This window comes from Staurois parvus, unplaced genomic scaffold (genome assembly GCF_062004578.1).
Source record: "Staurois parvus isolate SC_StPar_1 unplaced genomic scaffold, SC_StPar_1.0 ptg000049l, whole genome shotgun sequence".
Lineage (NCBI taxonomy): Eukaryota > Metazoa > Chordata > Amphibia > Anura > Ranidae > Staurois > Staurois parvus.
In genome coordinates, this window is record NW_028317845.1 from 2,617,910 (window position 1) to 2,636,387 (window position 18,478).

Consider the following 18,478-nt stretch of genomic DNA (forward strand, 5'->3'; position numbering starts at 1 on the left):
AGACCGACATGCTCAAAGACTGGCCCACCATCTCTTCTACATGTGAATGCAGGGCTGGCACTGCCTTTTTGGCGAAGAAATGACGGCTTGGCACTCTCCACCGCGGCGTGGAACAAGCCATCATTTCTCGGAAAGGTGCTGAGTCCACCACTTGGAAAGGGAGGGACTGCAGCACCAGCAACTTGGACAGGAGGACGTTCAGCTTCTGCACCGTTGGGTGCGTGCTCGCAAACTGTTGTCTCTTGGAAACGGATTCCAAGAAAGACTGCTGACGGAATCCGTGAAGAGGAGTAGCAGGAGAAGGAGCATCTGAACGAGCGGAAGATGCCAACGAGCGACAACTCCCCTCAGCAGAGGTGTTGGAGCCTTGACTGGCTGATAGAGGGCGATTGACGTCGGGTGACGGAGCAAGTAACGGAGCGGGTGATGGAGCGGGGGCTGGGGCAGGCAGAACCGCCGTGTCTTTATCACAGTTTTCCCAGGCCACCGAATGGCGACGCTGCATATGCTGACGCAACGCTGTAGTCCTAACATGGGCCCCCTGGCCACGCTTGACTTTCTGGCCACATAGTCGACATACGGCTACGTTTACTTCCTCGGGCGGCTTGACGAAAAATTGCCACACCGCCGAGTAGGAAACTTTGCCCCCGCTACTCCTCACTGGCTGACTGCTACTTCCTCCGTGCACACCGGCACCACTACTGGCCGTGGTGGTAGGCTGCAGTGGAGCTGGTGCTCTACTCCGTGGCCGTTTGCCTCCACTGACACTGCTGCGACCCTGCTGCCTCCTGGGCAACCCACCGAGTGTTTTGCTCGCTGCCAAGCTGGCACACTCTTCTCCTGATGATGCATAAGCAATAGCCTGATGACGACGAGGCTGCCAAGTGCGATCAGCCTCATCATCATCAATTAGGGTCTCCGCCTTACTACTAGCCCCCTCGGCTGCGTGTGGGTCAGGAGACAGACCTGTCTCTAGACCGGCTACCGAGCCACTCTCCTCGCCAGTACTTCTTCGCCTGGCTGCTGAAGAGGCGGATGTCTCCCCCCGTTCCTGACCGCCCTCTGTTAGCTCTTCCTCACTGTACAGTGGGGCTGAGCCCACAGCATGCGATACTTCGCTTGGTGAGGAAACACCAAAGGACAGGGGCAGGTAGAGGACACGTGATTTCAGTGGGCTTGGTCCCGGGCCATGCCAACTAACGGTTGTGTCTGACGTACCCACCGACCGTTGGCTGTAGGTGTCAGAGGTGACCTGGGAAGAGGAAGACGACCGAGCCAACCAATCGATGACGGCAGGGTTGTCGGTGGAGACACGACCGCTAGATGACACCGGGAGCACTGGCCTCTGGCTGCGACTAGTGCTGCCTCGACCCCTTCCTCTGCTGCCACGTCTGCTCGCTCCTAAAACATGGCCTCCTCTGACACTCCTCTGCGTGTTGTCTGACATACTCTTTAATTCAACGATTCTGTCCCTGAGTAACAATTCTGTGTCCCTGAGTAACAATTCTGTGTCCCTGAGTAACAGTTCTGTGTCCCTGAGTAACAGTTCTGTGTCCCTGAGTAACGATTCTGTGTCCCTGAGTAACAGTTCTGTGTCTGTCCCTGAGTAACAGTTCTGTGTCCCTGAGTAACAATTCTGTGTCCCTGAGTAATAATTCTGTGTCCCTCAGTAACAATTCTGTGTCCCTCAGTAACAATTCTGTGTCCCTCAGTAACAATTCTGTGTCTGTCCCTGAGTAACAATTCTGTGTCCCTGAGTAACAATTCTGTGTCCCTGAGTAACAGTTCTGTGTCCCTGAGTAACAATTCTGTGTCCCTGAGTAACAATTCTGTGTCCCTCAGTAACAATTCTGTGTCCCTCAGTAACAATTCTGTGTCTGTCCCTGAGTAACAATTCTGTGTCCCTCAGTAACAATTCTGTGTCCCTCAGTAACAATTCTGTGTCTGTCCCTGAGTAACAATTCTGTGTCCCTGAGTAACAGTTCTGTGTCCCTGAGTAACAATTCTGTGTCCCTGAGTAACAGTTCGGTGTCCCTGAGTAACAATTCTGTGTCCCTGAGTAACAGTTCTGTGTCCCTGAGTAACAATTCTGTGTCCCTGAGTAACAATTCTGTGTCCCTCAGTAACAATTCTGTGTCCCTCAGTAACAATTCTGTGTCTGTCCCTGAGTAACAATTCTGTGTCCCTCAGTAACAATTCTGTGTCCCTCAGTAACAATTCTGTGTCTGTCCCTGAGTAACAATTCTGTGTCCCTGAGTAACAGTTCTGTGTCCCTGAGTAACAATTCTGTGTCCCTGAGTAACAGTTCTGTGTCCCTGAGTAACAGTTCTGTGTCCCTGAGTAACAATTCTGTGTCCCTGAGTAACAGTTCTGTGTCCCTGAGTAACAATTCTGTGTCCCTGAGTAACAATTCTGTGTCCCTGAGTAACAATTCTGTGTCTGTCCCTGAGTAACAATTCTGTGTCCCTCAGTAACAATTCTGTGTCCCTCAGTAACAATTCTGTGTCTGTCCCTGAGTAACAATTCTGTGTCCCTCAGTAACAGTTCTGTGTCCCTGAGTAACAATTCTGTGTCCCTGAGTAACAGTTCTGTGTCCCTGAGTAACAATTCTGTGTCCCTGAGTAACAATTCTGTGTCCCTCAGTAACAATTCTGTGTCCCTCAGTAACAATTCTGTGTCCCTCAGTAACAATTCTGTGTCTGTCCCTGAGTAACAATTCTGTGTCCCTGAGTAACAATTCTGTGTCCCTGAGTAACAGTTCTGTGTCCCTGAGTAACAATTCTGTGTCCCTGAGTAACAGTTCTGTGTCCCTGAGTAACAGTTCTGTGTCCCTGAGTAACAATTCTGTGTCTGTCCCTGAGTAACAATTCTGTGTCCCTCAGTAACAATTCTGTGTCCCTTAGTAACAATTCTGTGTCTGTCCCTGAGTAACAATTCTGTGTCCCTGAGTAACAGTTCTGTGTCCCTGAGTAACAATTCTGTGTCCCTGAGTAACAGTTCTGTGTCCCTGAGTAACAATTCTGTGTCCCTGAGTAACAATTCTGTGTCCCTCAGTAACAATTCTGTGTCCCTCAGTAACAATTCTGTGTCCCTCAGTAACAATTCTGTGTCTGTCCCTGAGTAACAATTCTGTGTCCCTCAGTAACAATTCTGTGTCCCTCAGTAACAATTCTGTGTCCCTCAGTAACAATTCTGTGTCTGTCCCTGAGTAACAATTCTGTGTCCCTGAGTAACAGTTCTGTGTCCCTGAGTAACAGTTCTGTGTCCCTGAGTAACAGTTCTGTGTCCCTCAGTAACAATTCTGTGTCTGTCCCTGAGTAACAATTCTGTGTCCCTCAGTAACAATTCTGTGTCCCTCAGTAACAATTCTGTGTCCCTCAGTAACAATTCTGTGTCTGTCCCTGAGTAACAATTCTGTGTCCCTGAGTAACAGTTCTGTGTCCCTGAGTAACAATTCTGTGTCCCTGAGTAACAGTTCTGTGTCCCTGAGTAACAGTTCTGTGTCCCTCAGTAACAATTCTGTGTCTGTCCCTGAGTAACAATTCTGTGTCCCTCAGTAACAATTCTGTGTCCCTCAGTAACAATTCTGTGTCTGTCCCTGAGTAACAGTTCTGTGTCCCTCAGTAACAGTTCTGTGTCCCTGAGTAACAGTTCTGTGTCCCTGAGTAACAGTTCTGTGTCCCTCAGTAACAGTTCTGTGTCCCTGAGTAACAATTCTGTGTCCCTCAGTAACAATTCTGTGTCCCTCAGTTACAATTCTGTGTCCCTCAGTAACAATTCTGTGTCTGTCCCTGAGTAACAATTCTGTGTCCCTGAGTAACAGTTCTGTGTCCCTGAGTAACAATTCTGTGTCCCTGAGTAACAATTCTGTGTCCCTGAGTAACAATTCTGTGTCCCTCAGTAACAATTCTGTGTCCCTCAGTAACAATTCTGTGTCTGTCCCTGAGTAACAATTCTGTGTCCTTCAGTAACAATTCTGTGTCCCTCAGTAACAATTCTGTGTCCCTCAGTAACAATTCTGTGTCTGTCCCTGAGTAACAATTCTGTGTCCCTGAGTAACAGTTCTGTGTCCCTCAGTAACAATTCTGTGTCTGTCCCTGAGTAACAATTCTGTGTCCCTCAGTAACAATTCTGTGTCCCTCAGTAACAATTCTGTTTCCCTCAGTAACAATTCTGTGTCTGTCCCTGAGTAACAGTTCTGTGTCCCTCAGTAACAGTTCTGTGTCCCTGAGTAACAGTTCTGTGTCCCTGAGTAACAGTTCTGTGTCCCTCAGTAACAGTTCTGTGTCCCTGAGTAACAATTCTGTGTCCCTCAGTAACAATTCTGTGTCCCTCAGTAACAATTCTGTGTCCCTCAGTAACAATTTTGTGTCTGTCCCTGAGTAACAATTCTGTGTCCCTGAGTAACAGTTCTGTGTCCCTGAGTAAGAATTCTGTGTCCCTGAGTAACAATTCTGTGTCCCTAAGTAACGATTCTGTGTCCCTAAAGTATCTGTGGCCCTAACTCTGTCCCTAATACAGAGAGGTCTGTCTCTCTTGAATGACCGGAGGCAAATGGAGAATTGTAAGATGGCCGCAATTTATAGCTCCACCATTACACAGTGCTGGTTGGCTGGCTGCTGATTGGCTAATGTGATCACATGTCATGAATGAATGCATTATGGGTCAGCGCGCCTTGTCTGCGCGCCTTCCCAGAGATCCCCGCTCCGTCGCCACACATGTCGCCGCCATTTTTGGAAAAATTTCGATTCGCGCATCCGAAGTCTGCTAATTTTCGGATTCGGCGCGAATCAAATTTTTCCTAATATTCGAAACAAATTCCACTTCGCCAAGTTCGATTCGCTCATCTCTACATTTCACATACATTTTGTCCCGAGTGCTTTGTCCTGTGCCCTGCCTGCATTTTTACTGTTCTTTCTGCCTGGAAACTGAGAAACGTCCATGGCGTCCAAAAAGCATCCCTTTAGGTCAAAATCAGTTTTAGACCAGCTAGAGAACAGCGATAGTAAATAAGAATTACTTGCAGAATTGAGTGATAATGATTCGTGGGGGAAATTCGTCATCAGACACTGTAAACAATTTTGCAACTAAGATCAGTGATGTGCGAACTTGGCGCTATATTTAAAATTTCAGTGTTTTTTGTTTGATTATATTATTGAATTAAATTTATTATTATTATATTATTATTATTTTTTATGAATATTTATTAAATTATAATTTATGATTTCGTGTTTCAAATTTTAACATACCCGGGATGTTTATTAGACTCTTGTTCGCACAGATTTCAGTGAGTTATTCCTAAAAATTACAGGCCTACAATAAAAAAAACTACATATTTCCATGCAAAAAAATGTACCGCTTTGAGCACAGAAATACTGACATAATCAGACCACTAGGGAGGTTAAAGACATAGGGGTGGATAAAAGCCAAGAAGTATCACTAGACTCCCTGCAGCTCAGATGGCATGCAATCACGTTGTGTTCCTGTGCCAGCTTTTGACATGCACAGGCCAGTGGAAGACCCTATATATACAGTGGGGATCGAAAGTTTGGGCACCCCAGCTAAAAATCTGTATTAATGTGCATAAAGAAGCCAAGGAAAGATGGAAAAATCTCCAAAAGGCATCAAATTACAGATTAGACATTCTTATAATATGTCAACAAAAGTTAGATTTTATTTCCATCATTTACACTTTCAAAATAACAGAAAACAAAAAAATGGCGTCTGCAAAAGTTTGGGCACCCTGCAGAGTTAATATCTTGTACTGCCCCCTTTGGCAAGTATCACAGCTTGTAAACGCTTTTTGTAGCCAGCCAAGAGTCTTTCAATTCTTGTTTGAGGTATCTTTGCCTATTCTTCCTTACAAAAGTCTTCCAGTTCTTTGAGATTTCTGGGCTGTCTGTCACGCACTGCTCTTTTAAGGTCTATCCATAGATTTTCAATTATGTTGAGGTCAGGAGATTGTGAAGGCCATGGCAAAACCTTAAGTTTACGCCTCTTGATGTAATCCCCCGTGGATTTCGAGGTGTGTTTAGGATCATTATCCATTTGTAGAAGCCATCCTCTCTTTAACTTCAGCTTTTTCACAGATGGCATCAAGTTACCATCCAAAATTTGCTGAAATTTTATTGAATCCATTTTTCCTTCTACTCGTGAGATGTTCCCTGTGCCACTGGCTGCAACACAACCCCAAAGCATGATTGATCCAACCCCATGCTAAACAGTTGGACAGAGGTTCTTTTCATTCAATTCTGTGCCCCTTCTTCTCCAAACGTACCTTTGCTCATTCCGGCCAAAAAGTTCAATTTTAACCTCATCGGTCCACAGAACTTGTTTCCAAAATGCATCAGGCTTGTCTATATGTTCATTTGCAAAGTTCAAACGATGATTTTTGTGGTGAGGACGTAGAAGAGGTTTTCTTCTGATGACTCTTCCATGAAGACCATATTTGTACAAGTATCTCTTTATAGTGGAATAGTGTACCACAACTCCAGTGTCTGCCAGATCTTTCTGGAGGGATCGTGCAGTCAAACGTGGGTTTTGAATTGTTTTTCTCACAATCCTGCGAGCTGTTCTGTCTGATATTTTTCTTGGTCTTCCAGATCTTGCTTTAACTTCCACTGTTCCTGATGACTGCCATTTCTTAATTACATTCCGAACAGAGGATATTGACATCTGAAAATGCTTTGCTATCTTCTTATAGCCTTCTCCAGCTTTGTAAGCGTCAACTATTTTCAGTTTCAGTTTTCTAGACAACTACTTAGAAGAACCCATGGTGCTGATTGTTGGGGCAAGGTCAGATGAGTCTGGGCATTTAAAACCTTTGAGATTGACATCACTTGGTCTTCCCAGATGATGATTGAGAACAATCCATGACACTGGCAGGTCTCAGCTTGGCAAAGGGGGCAGTGCATGCTATAAATTCTGCAGGGTGCCCAAACTTTTGCAGATGCCATTTTTTTGTTTTCTGTTATTTTGAAAGTGTAAATGATGGAAATAAAATCTAACTTTTGTTGACATATTGTAAGAATGTCTAATCTGTAATTTGATGCCTTTTGGAGATTTTTCCATCTTTCCTTGGCTTCTTTATGCACATTAATACAGATTTTTAGCTGGGGTGCCCAAACTTTCGATCCCCACTGTAAAGCAGAAAAATAACTTAAGCAGTAAATTCTGGTGCTTTGATAGTAATAATCATATCACATTAAATGGGACCTGTGTAACAGAATGGGTAATCAGACAGATAATCATATAGGGAGTAACTGAGACTTTTAGCTTACTAAGCAGGTGCAAAGTTTGAAGCAATCATGTAAAACAGGCTTAGGGCTGCAAAAACACCCAACCACTGCAGAATAATAACATCTGCACAAACATGGGCTCTTCACAGCAATGTTCCTGTAACTCAACCATAACTACTTGTGATTATCTTCATAGACAGCATCTATCTTAGTGAAGTCTAAGGTATCTCTGGTAACACAGGTGTACAGCTGGAGGGATCCAAAGCACAAGGTTGAAGCACTATCCAACTGGAATTGTGCAGTACTCTGGGAGGAGATCCCTGCAGTACTTTGCTCTGTTGATGAAGTCCTGTGCTATTAGGCTCCTGCCTGGAAGCTAACACACCAGTTCTGACTGTGGAGGACATTTCAACTGGCTGCAGAATACTTGCCCAGCTCTCTCTACCTCATCCAGTGTGGCATCTCTGAGCTACTGAGGGCGGGAAGCAGAGAAGCTTGTCTTCTGTGGGTATGTCCAAGACCCACAGAGTTGTGCGAAAAGTAGTTAAAGTAGTACTAAAGACACAATTACTCACATGTGTGTGAGTAGGTGCAGCATGGTATGGTCCCACAAGTCCAGATATTCTTGCAGATATGTGTATTTGTGTTACTGATATCTTTCCACCCGTGTAATGTGTTTTCTTACTCCCACAATTATAATCTTCCAAAATGTTCCTTCACCACATGCAGTTATCCCTTCACCAACATCTATATGCACTCACCTTATGTTTAGCCCTCACAAGTAGGTCTAATGCGCTTGCTCCTTTAAGAGGGTCTCTTGTGCCACAGTTGTAATATCTTCCTCCAGTTTACTGGTGCCTCTCAGTCCATCTCCATCTTCTGTGATCTTATGGTGGATGTTGATAAAAATAAATGCTCAAAATAAAGAAGAATATATAGTGCTTTCCGTATAAAAAAAACAGTATTTTTATATTTAAAACCTTTTTCTATTCAACTTTTCATGATGAGTAGAACTGGTGTACTGCTGTTTATAGGCATGTATTGAGATAAACAACCAACAAAATGGCTGACCGTACACTTCCGGTTTTGTGGCGTGACATGACCAGCTCTTTCGAATGTGTTGCATCATCCAGTCATGTGACTTCATCAAGGAATCGCTATTCTGTCCCTCCTCCTCAGGAATCTCTCCCTGCCACTATCACTTTCCCTGACAGATGGGTGCTCTTTCCCTCTCCCATTCTCTTTGCAAAAGTTGCACCAAAACCTTGGGGCAGAAACTTAAAAAGACTACTGACCCATGGGTGCAGTGTAGCCAACCAGAACGCTGCCTCAGGGGACCCGGAAACCATAAACAATGTTTCTCCTGACTTCTCCTCTGCCTCTGGTACCGTTCTGGTTGAGCGCCACTTACAGTGGAGGAAACACACCGCACCTACCTACATATGGTCCAGTGGTCTGATGTCCACGAGGTCCCTCGCCAATCCTAGCATTCTCTCCCCTGCTTCTGCTGGTGCTGGTCTTCAGCCGTCCTAATTGGCTGTAGGTGACTGTAATTACTGTATGTTCTCATTCACCTAATTTACACATTTTATGTTGTTTCTATGGAGATCTCCTTACCACAGACTACAGTTGTGTTATGAACATCTGTTACAGCAGTGACACCTGCATGCTATACAGAAATATTATTAGTCCTCAAACAGTAAAAGGTGACCCATAGCAAAGCATTGGACACCACTATCGATCTGGACATGCACATACTAAAAATCAAAAATATATGCTGTCAAGAAAACCACAGTTTATATTTTTATTGTGAAAGAAATGACTACAAAACATAATGGGTTTTAATGGTTTTGATATTTTCTTTTTTTTCAGAATTAAAAACATTTCACTTTACATAGATTCCCTGGCTTTCAAATTTAGCTTTACACTTTTCAACACTTTCATAAACAATGATTGCTGCTTGGGCAGGTCAGGGATTGTGAATTAATTAAATTGCTTATTTTAGTGGTAAAGAGTTAGACCCTTTGTCAAGTTTTTACTACTGTCTGACCCTACAGTCATGGGGAGCCCAGCACACATTTTACGTTGTACCAGGCTGTTAGGCTCAGGTTAGTTGTTGGGCCTTGTGTTTTGTTATGTAAAAATATTTTTTTAAATTATCCATCCACTGCCAATCCTGTAAGCAAATAAGATCATGGACAAAAGCTTTCCCATGGTACCTTAAATTATTTGTTAGAAAAATAACTAATTTCAATCAAATACTTTTTTCTACTAGCTATATCAAACTTTTTCAACCAGGGTTCCTCCAGAGATTGCTAGAGGTTCCTTGAGCAATGAGCAATTTCAGCCTTTTGGAAAGGTTCCCACTGACACCATTGTTTTTTTTAGCTATCTGTAAGGAAGTAATTCTTCCCAGTGACCACAAGTGTAAGGAGGATTCTTCCCACTGACCATCACACTTACGTATCATGAGTTGTAGATATAGGAATTTTTAGCAGGGGTTCCCTGAGGCTGGAAAGTTATTTAAAGGGTTCCTCTGTGTTGAAAAGGTTGAGAAAGGCTGAGCTATATTGTAAAAGACACATTTTTGGGTTCTACTGCATAGTGATTATATCACCTTATATCAACTGTTATACAGTGCCTTGAAAACGTATTCTTACCCCTTGACATTTTCTACATTTTGTCATGTTACAACCAAAAACGTAAATGTATTTTATTGGAATTTTATGTGATAGACCAACACAAAGTGGCACATAATTGTGAAGTGGAAGGAAAATGATAAATGGTTTTCAAACCTTTTTACAAATAAATATCTAAAAATTGTGGCATGCATTTGTATTCAGCCCCCCTGAGTCAATACTTTGTAGAACCAACTGTTGCTGCAATTAAAGCTGCAAGTCTTTTTGGGGATGTCTCTACCAGCTTTGCACATCTAGAGAGTGAAATATTTGTCCATTCTTCTTTACAAATTAGCTCAAACTCTGTCAGATTGGATGGAGAGTGTCTGTGAACAGCAATTTTCAAGTATTGCCACAGATTCTCAATTGGATATAGGTCTGGACTTTGACTGGGCTATTCTAACACATGAATATGCTTTGATCTAAACCAGCCTTTCTCAACCATTTCAATGCAGAGGAACCCTTGACATAACTTTCCGGTCTCAGGGAACCCCTGCGAAAAATTAATTTATCTACAATTCATGATACATTAGTGTGATAGTCAGAGGTAAGAAAGCTCCTTACACTTGTGGTCATTAGGAAGAATTACCACCTTACAGATTGCTATAAAGATCAATGGTGTCAGTGGGAACCTACCTGAGAGGCAAAAACTGCTCATTGCTCAAGGAACCCCTGGCAACCTCTGGAGAAACCCTAAGGTTACACGAAAACCTGGTTGAGAAACCCTGGTCTAAGCCATTCCATTGTAGCTCTGGCTGTATGTTTGGGGTCATTATCCTGCTGAAAGGTGAACCTCCGCCTTGTCTCAAGTCTTTTGCAGACTCTAACAGGTTTTCTTCTAACATTGCTTTGTATTTGGCTCCATCCTTTTTCCCATCAACTTGGACCAGTTTCCCTGTCCCTGCTGAAGAAAAGCATCCCCACAACATGATGCTGCCACCACCATGTTTCACGGTGGGGATGATGTGTTCAGGGTGATGTGCAGTGTTAGTTGTCTTCCACACAGCATTTTGCTTTTAGGCCGAAAAGTTCAAGTTTGGTCTCATCTGACAAGAGCAACTTCTTCCACATGTTTGCTGTGTCCCCCGCAAGGCTTCTTGCCAACTGCAAACTGGACTTCTTATGGCTTTCTTTCAACAATGGCTTTCTTCTTGCCACTCTTCCATAAAGGCCAGATTTGAGGAGTGCACGACTAATAGTTGTCCTGTGGACAGATTCTTCCACCTGAGCTGTGGATCTCTGCAGCTCCTCCAGAGTTACCATGGGCCTCTTGGTAGGTTTACAGTTGTGCCATACTCTTTACATTTTTGAATGATGAATTGAACAGTGCTCTGTGAGATGTTCAAAGCTTGGAATATTTTTTTATGACCTAACTCTGCTTTAAACTTCTCCACAACTTTATCCCTGACCTGCTGGTGTGTTCCTTGGCCTTCATGATGCAGTTTGTTCACTAATGTTCTCTAACAAACCTCTGAGGGTTTCAGAACAGCTGTATTTATACAGAGATTAAATTACACACAGGTAGGCTCTATTTACTAATTATGCAAACAAACGACAAGCACGATGCCAGGTAAGTGTAGATAAAAGCAATAGTATTTTATTATAAAGAAATGTACATCTTAAAATCCCTCAGCGAGTGTGGCAGATGAAAGACACCAGAGCCAGGGACATTAAAGAAGCAGATCCAGTTAAATATGCATGGCCCGGGAGGAGATATGGATGAATGGCGTCTCTGAATGCCTTCCTGTCGGTAGTAGAGAGAAGTAACAGGTGCTGTGAATGGAATGGAGGGTGGGCTGTAACACGTTTCAGAAGCTCCACTTCCTTTGTCAAGTCTTGTTTGACAAAGGAGGTGGAGCTTCTGAAACGTGTTGCAGCCCGGCCTCCATTCCATTCACAGCACCTGCCACTTTGTGTTGATCTATCACATAAAATCCCAATAAAATACATTTACGTTTTTGGTTGTAACATGACAAAATGTGGAAAGTTTCCTGGGGTATGAATACTTTTTCAAGGCACTGTAAATCCTAATTATAACCACAAATTCATGCTGTTATTTTATTTTATAATTTAAATATTTTTTCGCAGAAAATCAGCCCAACTGACATTGAAGTTGTGGGAGAAATTGGATAATGATTTATTTGTATTTTTTTCTTACAGGTCAGCAAAATCAGTCTTGTGGACCTTGCAGGAAGTGAAAGAGCAGATTCCACTGGTGCAAAAGGGACAAGACTAAAGGTGACATTCCATTCCTCTATTAAAATTATTAATGTGTGGATTTACAATTAAATGCTTAGCAAGACTTGGAAGATTTGCCTAGTGTTAAAGGATAAGTTCACCTTTTAGGCAAAAATAATAAATGCACATTTTTTTGCAGGTAAAATGTGCATTTATTACTTTTGTCTACTTGAGCCTGGAAAGCATTGCACCACTGATCTGTAGATCGCTGTTGCCATGCAGGTCTCCTGCAGACCTGTCAGAATATATGCTTGCCATACGGGATGTACAGTCAAGCAAATGTTCTGACAGGCAGCTTCAATGAACTCCACAGTATGGTAGTAGTTCATTGAAAACTACAAGCCCACAGCCGCTAAGGCTGCCGAGACTTGCAGTTCATTAATTCACAGACGTCTGCCCCACATTGCCACGCTGTTTTCAAATTTGACAGATAGTATGGGGAGACTTCTCCTTGTACTATCTGTCAGAGGGAGGGGGGGGGGCTGCAGCTGCGGCTATGGGAACATGTTACATGTTCCACCCTAAAAACTGATGTAACATGTTCCATAAGGTGAAATTATTCATTAAAAATGGCCGATGTTACCGATCCAAAATGTAAACGGCTGTTCCTGCATAGTTTTAGATGCAGAGGGAGAGGACAGCCCACCTACTCAATAATTCAGTTTGTGACACAGTCATTGCTGTAGTGCCTGAAATTCACTCACTGCATGCTACTTGCTAAAACATATGTATAAAGTTAATAACGACACATATCAATTTTGAATATTCCTTTTTTTTTGTTATGGTCAGAGGTAAAAGTCACATTAACACAGAAGCAAATATGCGATTCATCCCTCACTTCCCCCTTCTCTTAGAATAGCTTAATCTGAGGTTTCAATTATACAGAGTGAGCTTGAAGGCAGGCAGTTTTGCTTTGCTATTAGAAATCTCATAGTATTCTGGGACTCATTTGTCATAGAATAAATGTAATTGTAAATGTATATGTATCTGTAACAGAAATATTATAGCATATAAACCTAATAAAAAATACTGACTCAAATCCTTTATAGATTCCCTATAATTTCAACTGTTCATCTTTTCCTCATTTAGGAAGGAGCAAATATCAATAAGTCTCTAACAACTCTGGGAAAGGTTATCTCTGCTCTTGCTGAAATGGTGAGTGCCTCTTTATATTAATGCCAGACAAATAACAACACAGCCATGTCCATCTTGACCAAACCAATACTGTCAACATTGAAATAATGAATATGGCTGTGTCTGAATTTACATCTAAAGAATGCAAAGACTGATCTATAAACACTAACCTGGAAAAATGGAATTGTAGCTTATATCAACCAAATAGGAACTCAATTTTTTAGCATAAGAAAAAATAAACCAGCTGCAATATAATTTGTCAGATCATTATTTTATATTTTTGTGAAAAATCTAAGCCTGGCACAATACTAAAGTGTTCTGGTGAATCTATTTTTGTGTGCTTTATGTATGCTTTGAGCGCTCTGCTACTGAAGTAGGTCTATTCCAAGGTACTATGGAGTGGATAGGAGCCCTTCCATCTCATCTGCCTCTGCAGAGCCAATCAAAAGGGCTTTTGCTTTCCACTTTAATAAAAAGCTCTGTTCTAATTACATAATCCCATCTCATGGAGCAATAGAGTCTGGGACAGATGATAATGGTGCCAGAATTAAGATGTTAAATTGGCAATAAAGCGATTTGTAAAGGCAATTTTTTAAAATTAAAATACAAAAGATGTTATACTTACCTGCTCTTTGTAATGGTATTGCACGGAGCATTTTTTTACCTCCTCTTCTGCAGTCCCCTGCTGGCACTGTCCACTCCTTGTTCTCACAAATTTCCCTTCAGCAAGCGGTGTGCTGATAGTGCACCTAGATGGGTGCGCTCCTGAGTGGGGCTGTGTGCTTCCATAGACACACACAGCACGATGCGGCCATGCCCCCTGCTCCCTCCTCACAGAATTTGACTGACAGCAGCAAGAGCCTATGGCTCCCGCTGCTCTCAGAGTCTCCTGTGAGACCAGGAAGTGAAAGGTGAAGTGCTGAAGACAGGAGAAAGCTGGATCATGAGAGGCTGCTGGTAATGTTGGGGGGAACAAGTAGTGGGATTATTTTTACCTAATGCAGAGAATGCATTAATGCAAAAAAAAAAAACTTAAATTTTTTTTTTAAATTATTTTCCTTGCGCCTATCGGGTACTCTTTCCAAAGTGAGGTTTTACCACATCACAATTACTAAGGAAAATGAGTACAACTGCACTGGCAAAGTGCACAGTCTATTTGCCTTTAGTAAATCAACCTCACTGTCTATCAGTGGTGAGGTGGCTAAGAGGAGGTAGGAATAAACACTGCCTTGTCATGCAACGTGACAGTGCTCAGGACTCTCAACAATAAAGCTTTCTCTTAACATTTCAACCTCCTATGACAGGCACAGTATCTTTGATGCTTAGTGTAAATCCTTTCAACTCCTCCAGAATATTATGCCTGTAATCTATATACTGTGTATCTGTAATGTATTAGCTGACTTGTCTTTTCTTTTCTGTTTTTTCCATTCAGGATTCTGGAACCAATAAGGTGGGTTTACTCATCTATTGCTTTATGTAAATGTTTATGATACTTTCAAAGATGAATAAAGTATATATAGGGAATAGCTATGAGCAGTAATTTAAACACAACTAATTTACTCTCAACTACTACTCTCAACTTCGCTTATTGAGCTGCCTATGTAAAATTTCCTGCATTGTGGCTTTACTTTTTTTTTTCAAAATTTTCTTTTTTCTGTCTCTAAACAAGAGTAACATAATGAGGTTAAAGGGAGCTGTTGTTTGATGCTGGTCCAGGATAGTTAAAAGAAGCCTCTGCAACCTCTAGGTGACAATTAAAGTCCATTGCACTCCTGACAGCAACTAAACAAACAATTGCAAAACCTTGGTTATCCACCACTCTCTATCTACCTAAAGTTAGGAAAATAATGCACAATACATTTTCAAATGAAAACATGACAGCATAACTTACAGTTTCAATGTCCAAATTTAGGGAAATCTGTGACCCCTGGGTCTCTTGTTACAGGTGAACTTTGATGAATGCACAATACATTGTCAAATGAAAACATGACTGCATAACTTACAGATTCAATGTCCAAATTTAGGGAAATCTGGGACCCCTGGGTCTCTTGTTTACAGGTGAACTTTGATGAATGCACAATACATTGTCAAATGAAAACATGACTGCATAACTTACAGATTCAATGCCCAAATTTAAGACGATTTGGGACCCCTTGATCTGCTGTTTTTTCCAGGTGAACTTTGATCAATGCTTGTTTGATCTCTGCGACTCACTCTGTCCCATGAGATAGATCAATATATGTTCTGAACAACCCTGTGGCACTCAACTCCTGGCTCCACCCCTCTCTCCCCTATCCCTCCCCTATTCCCCCTATTTTTCTTTTCTTCCCTTTCTACCCCTTCCCGTAATTGTCCCCATATTTGAAAATGGTTGGCTTCTGATTGATTGGTTGTATAATTCTGCCTTATTGATGGGTCTGATACACTAGACCTGCAGTGTCTGTTTATTGGATTGTAGCACCCTTTCTTGATATATCAGTTGTGCAACCTATAAATAAACACCATTGAAAGAAAGTCCATTGCATTCGTAAAAAAACAACAAAATGTCCCTAAACTGGATCTTCAACCTTCCCCGTATTATTTTTTTTCTCCCTGTTTACCTGATGCTGGGTTATCCTCAGTTCAGATACTTACCCATCCAGCAGTTCCAGCATTGTCCTGCTGAGGTTCTTTTTTCCACAATCAGCGCTTGGATCCCACGCTGCCATCTTCTCCTGTGACATCATTGGGAGGCTGCTGGCTCTTCCAGGTTCAGGCCGCTAGGCTCACCCCCTCCTACTTTACTGCATGGAATGACCTGAGTGCTCCCAGTGCATGTCAGATAACCCAGGAGGCATTGATGTCATTAGTCTAGGTGATCAGCTATTTGTGTAATAAAGGGAAGGGGGAATGACCAAGAGGAGAAAAGTTGTTTTCAAGGTTGAAGATCCGCTTTAATTTCATCAAATTCTTCTGTATTTCACAGACATTTCAGGGCAATGAAAACTCTAAATTTCACTCTTGGGAATTATGCGATAAGGAAAAGCTTAGAAGTTCTGTGCCATAAGTGCTTTTATTTCTAAATTATCTTTTGGAAAAATTGTTCTTGTTTTATAAATGCAAAACATATGTAAAGGAAGGAGGTTATACTGTAGAGGTGATCTGCCTGCTTTGTTGCTTGATGAAAAAAAAATTAAGTGAAAATTAAATAGTAGAAGGTGACAAGGTGAATGTGGGGACAATGAAAATTGCTCTATTTTTGTATTTTTCTAAAATGTTAAATATTCTCCTTATGAATGTCTTGTTTTATGTTCTACTCAGAATAAGAAAAAGAAGAAGAATGATTTTATTCCATACAGAGACTCTGTACTCACCTGGCTTTTAAGAGAGAACCTGGGTAATATTTTTTTATATTTCCCCCTTTATGTTTTAAACAGCAGCTGATGACAATACTTTGGACCTGTCTATAAAAGAACAAGAAAACCTGGCAATCCATCATTTCAAGGGGGGCATCTGCAAATGCAGCAGAGTTGTTTTATCTTGTTTTCACCTCATTCAATGCATTTTTGGTATTTCAGTTATCATAAACTGGCAACATACTTGTCAGGTTTTAACTGAAACTGGACTGAGATGATGTAATGAAAAACAAAAGTTCCCTCATTTATAATGAAGACAAAGAATCAACAGTCTGTCTATTCCCACATACATATGCTGTATCGCAGAATGAATCATCTACTGGGCAAGTGAAGCTGAAGAGACAGCAGTTCACACGCTGTTCTGTGAAGAGTTAAAGTGGTTCTAAAGGTTCAAGGTTTTTTACCTTCATGTATTCTATGCATGAAGGTAAAAAACCTTCTGCATGCACCACCCCCCCCCCTCCCAACCCCAGCTCCCCCTAATGCTCACCTAATCCCCTAATTGATTCAGCGATCTGCACTGGAGAGAGGGGGCGAGGCCGAGCCATGGCTCCGTGTGTGAATGAACACACGGAGCAGCGGGTGCCCCCATAGCAAGCTGCTTGTTGTGGGGGCATCTGACAGGATAGAGGGGCCAGGAGAGCCGGAGGGGGACCTGAGAAGAGGAGGATCCAAGCTACTTTGTGCAAAACCACTGCACACAGCAGGTAAGTATTGACATGTTTGTTAAACCTTTAGAATCACATTCATTTTAAGATCTGTTATTGCATTTGAACAGATGTGTTATCATTTTCATCTAATTGTAAATCTATCCTTTGCTTACTTAGCTTCCAGCAACCCTATAGATATTAAACACTGAGGCAAGCACTGTAAACTATATAACTATTCATACCACTAAGGCTTTTCTCTGTTTTACACCACGTCCCAATATTTTATCATATCATACAACCTATTTCAGTGGGAATTTTAAGGTGTTGCATACAAAGAGTATAATGTATTTTCATTAAATTATAGTGTTTTGTTTAATACAATAAAAAAATTACATAAAGAGATAAGGGTAGTATGAATACAGGATAGTATTTTGTCTTCTATTAATATGTATGATGCTATAAGAATCAGTCTATGGGAGTATAAATGCTTTTATTTAAATTTGGGTTATGCTGCCACCTACAGGAGGATTGAACACTGTCAAAGAAAAATTGTAGGTCAATTCAGGATAACCCCTCCTACTACCAGCATGCCTATTTTTTTTTTTTTTTGCTAGTGTGCTAGGTGAATAGACACCTTTTCTTCAAGTCTGCTGTGTAAGGCTGGACATAGATGTACCATTATTTCACTCAACCAATGGGCTGAACAAAAAATAACCAAACAGTTCCCTCCATCCACACAATCAAGGTGGATAGACTTCTGACGAGCAGGAGGCTCTAGACATGGATCGAAATTTATCTGGTCTCTGCTGAACCAACTGAATTTTGAATGTTTACATCTGAGCGAAACTGGAAGTGACAAATCCAGACCATATAGATGATTGGGGAACTTCCAGTCCTCGGTCATTCAAATGCTAAGCCAGCAGATCCGCCGACTTGAGTCCTGGGCTCCCCAGTGGAACAGGACAGCCTGGAAAGGAAGTAGAAGGTGGTGGGGGAGCATTTTTCTCAACATGTAAAAGCAATCCAGGGAATATGTAGCCGCTAGAATCGCCTTTACATGAAAGAGCATCTCTGGCTGAAAAAGAAAGATACCATGGTCATGATTGCAGCTACAGCCCTGGTCCCAATATAACCGCCTTAACCCG

General features: G+C 42.0%; 1 protein-coding gene across 22 annotated transcripts in view; it reads left to right on the forward strand.

The window, feature by feature from the left end:
- The window catches only part of KIF1A (kinesin family member 1A), a 192,758-nt gene that overhangs the window by 82,126 nt on the left and 92,154 nt on the right, over positions 1 to 18,478 (forward strand). For all 22 annotated transcript variants that reach the window (XM_089665886.1, XM_089665887.1, XM_089665888.1 and 19 more), the window contains exons 8-11: positions 12,077 to 12,154; positions 13,244 to 13,309; positions 14,721 to 14,738; positions 16,589 to 16,664. In XM_089665886.1, the coding sequence (XP_089522012.1) occupies positions 12,077 to 12,154; positions 13,244 to 13,309; positions 14,721 to 14,738; positions 16,589 to 16,664 (238 nt within the window). The remainder of the gene's footprint in view (positions 1 to 12,076; positions 12,155 to 13,243; positions 13,310 to 14,720; positions 14,739 to 16,588; positions 16,665 to 18,478) is intronic.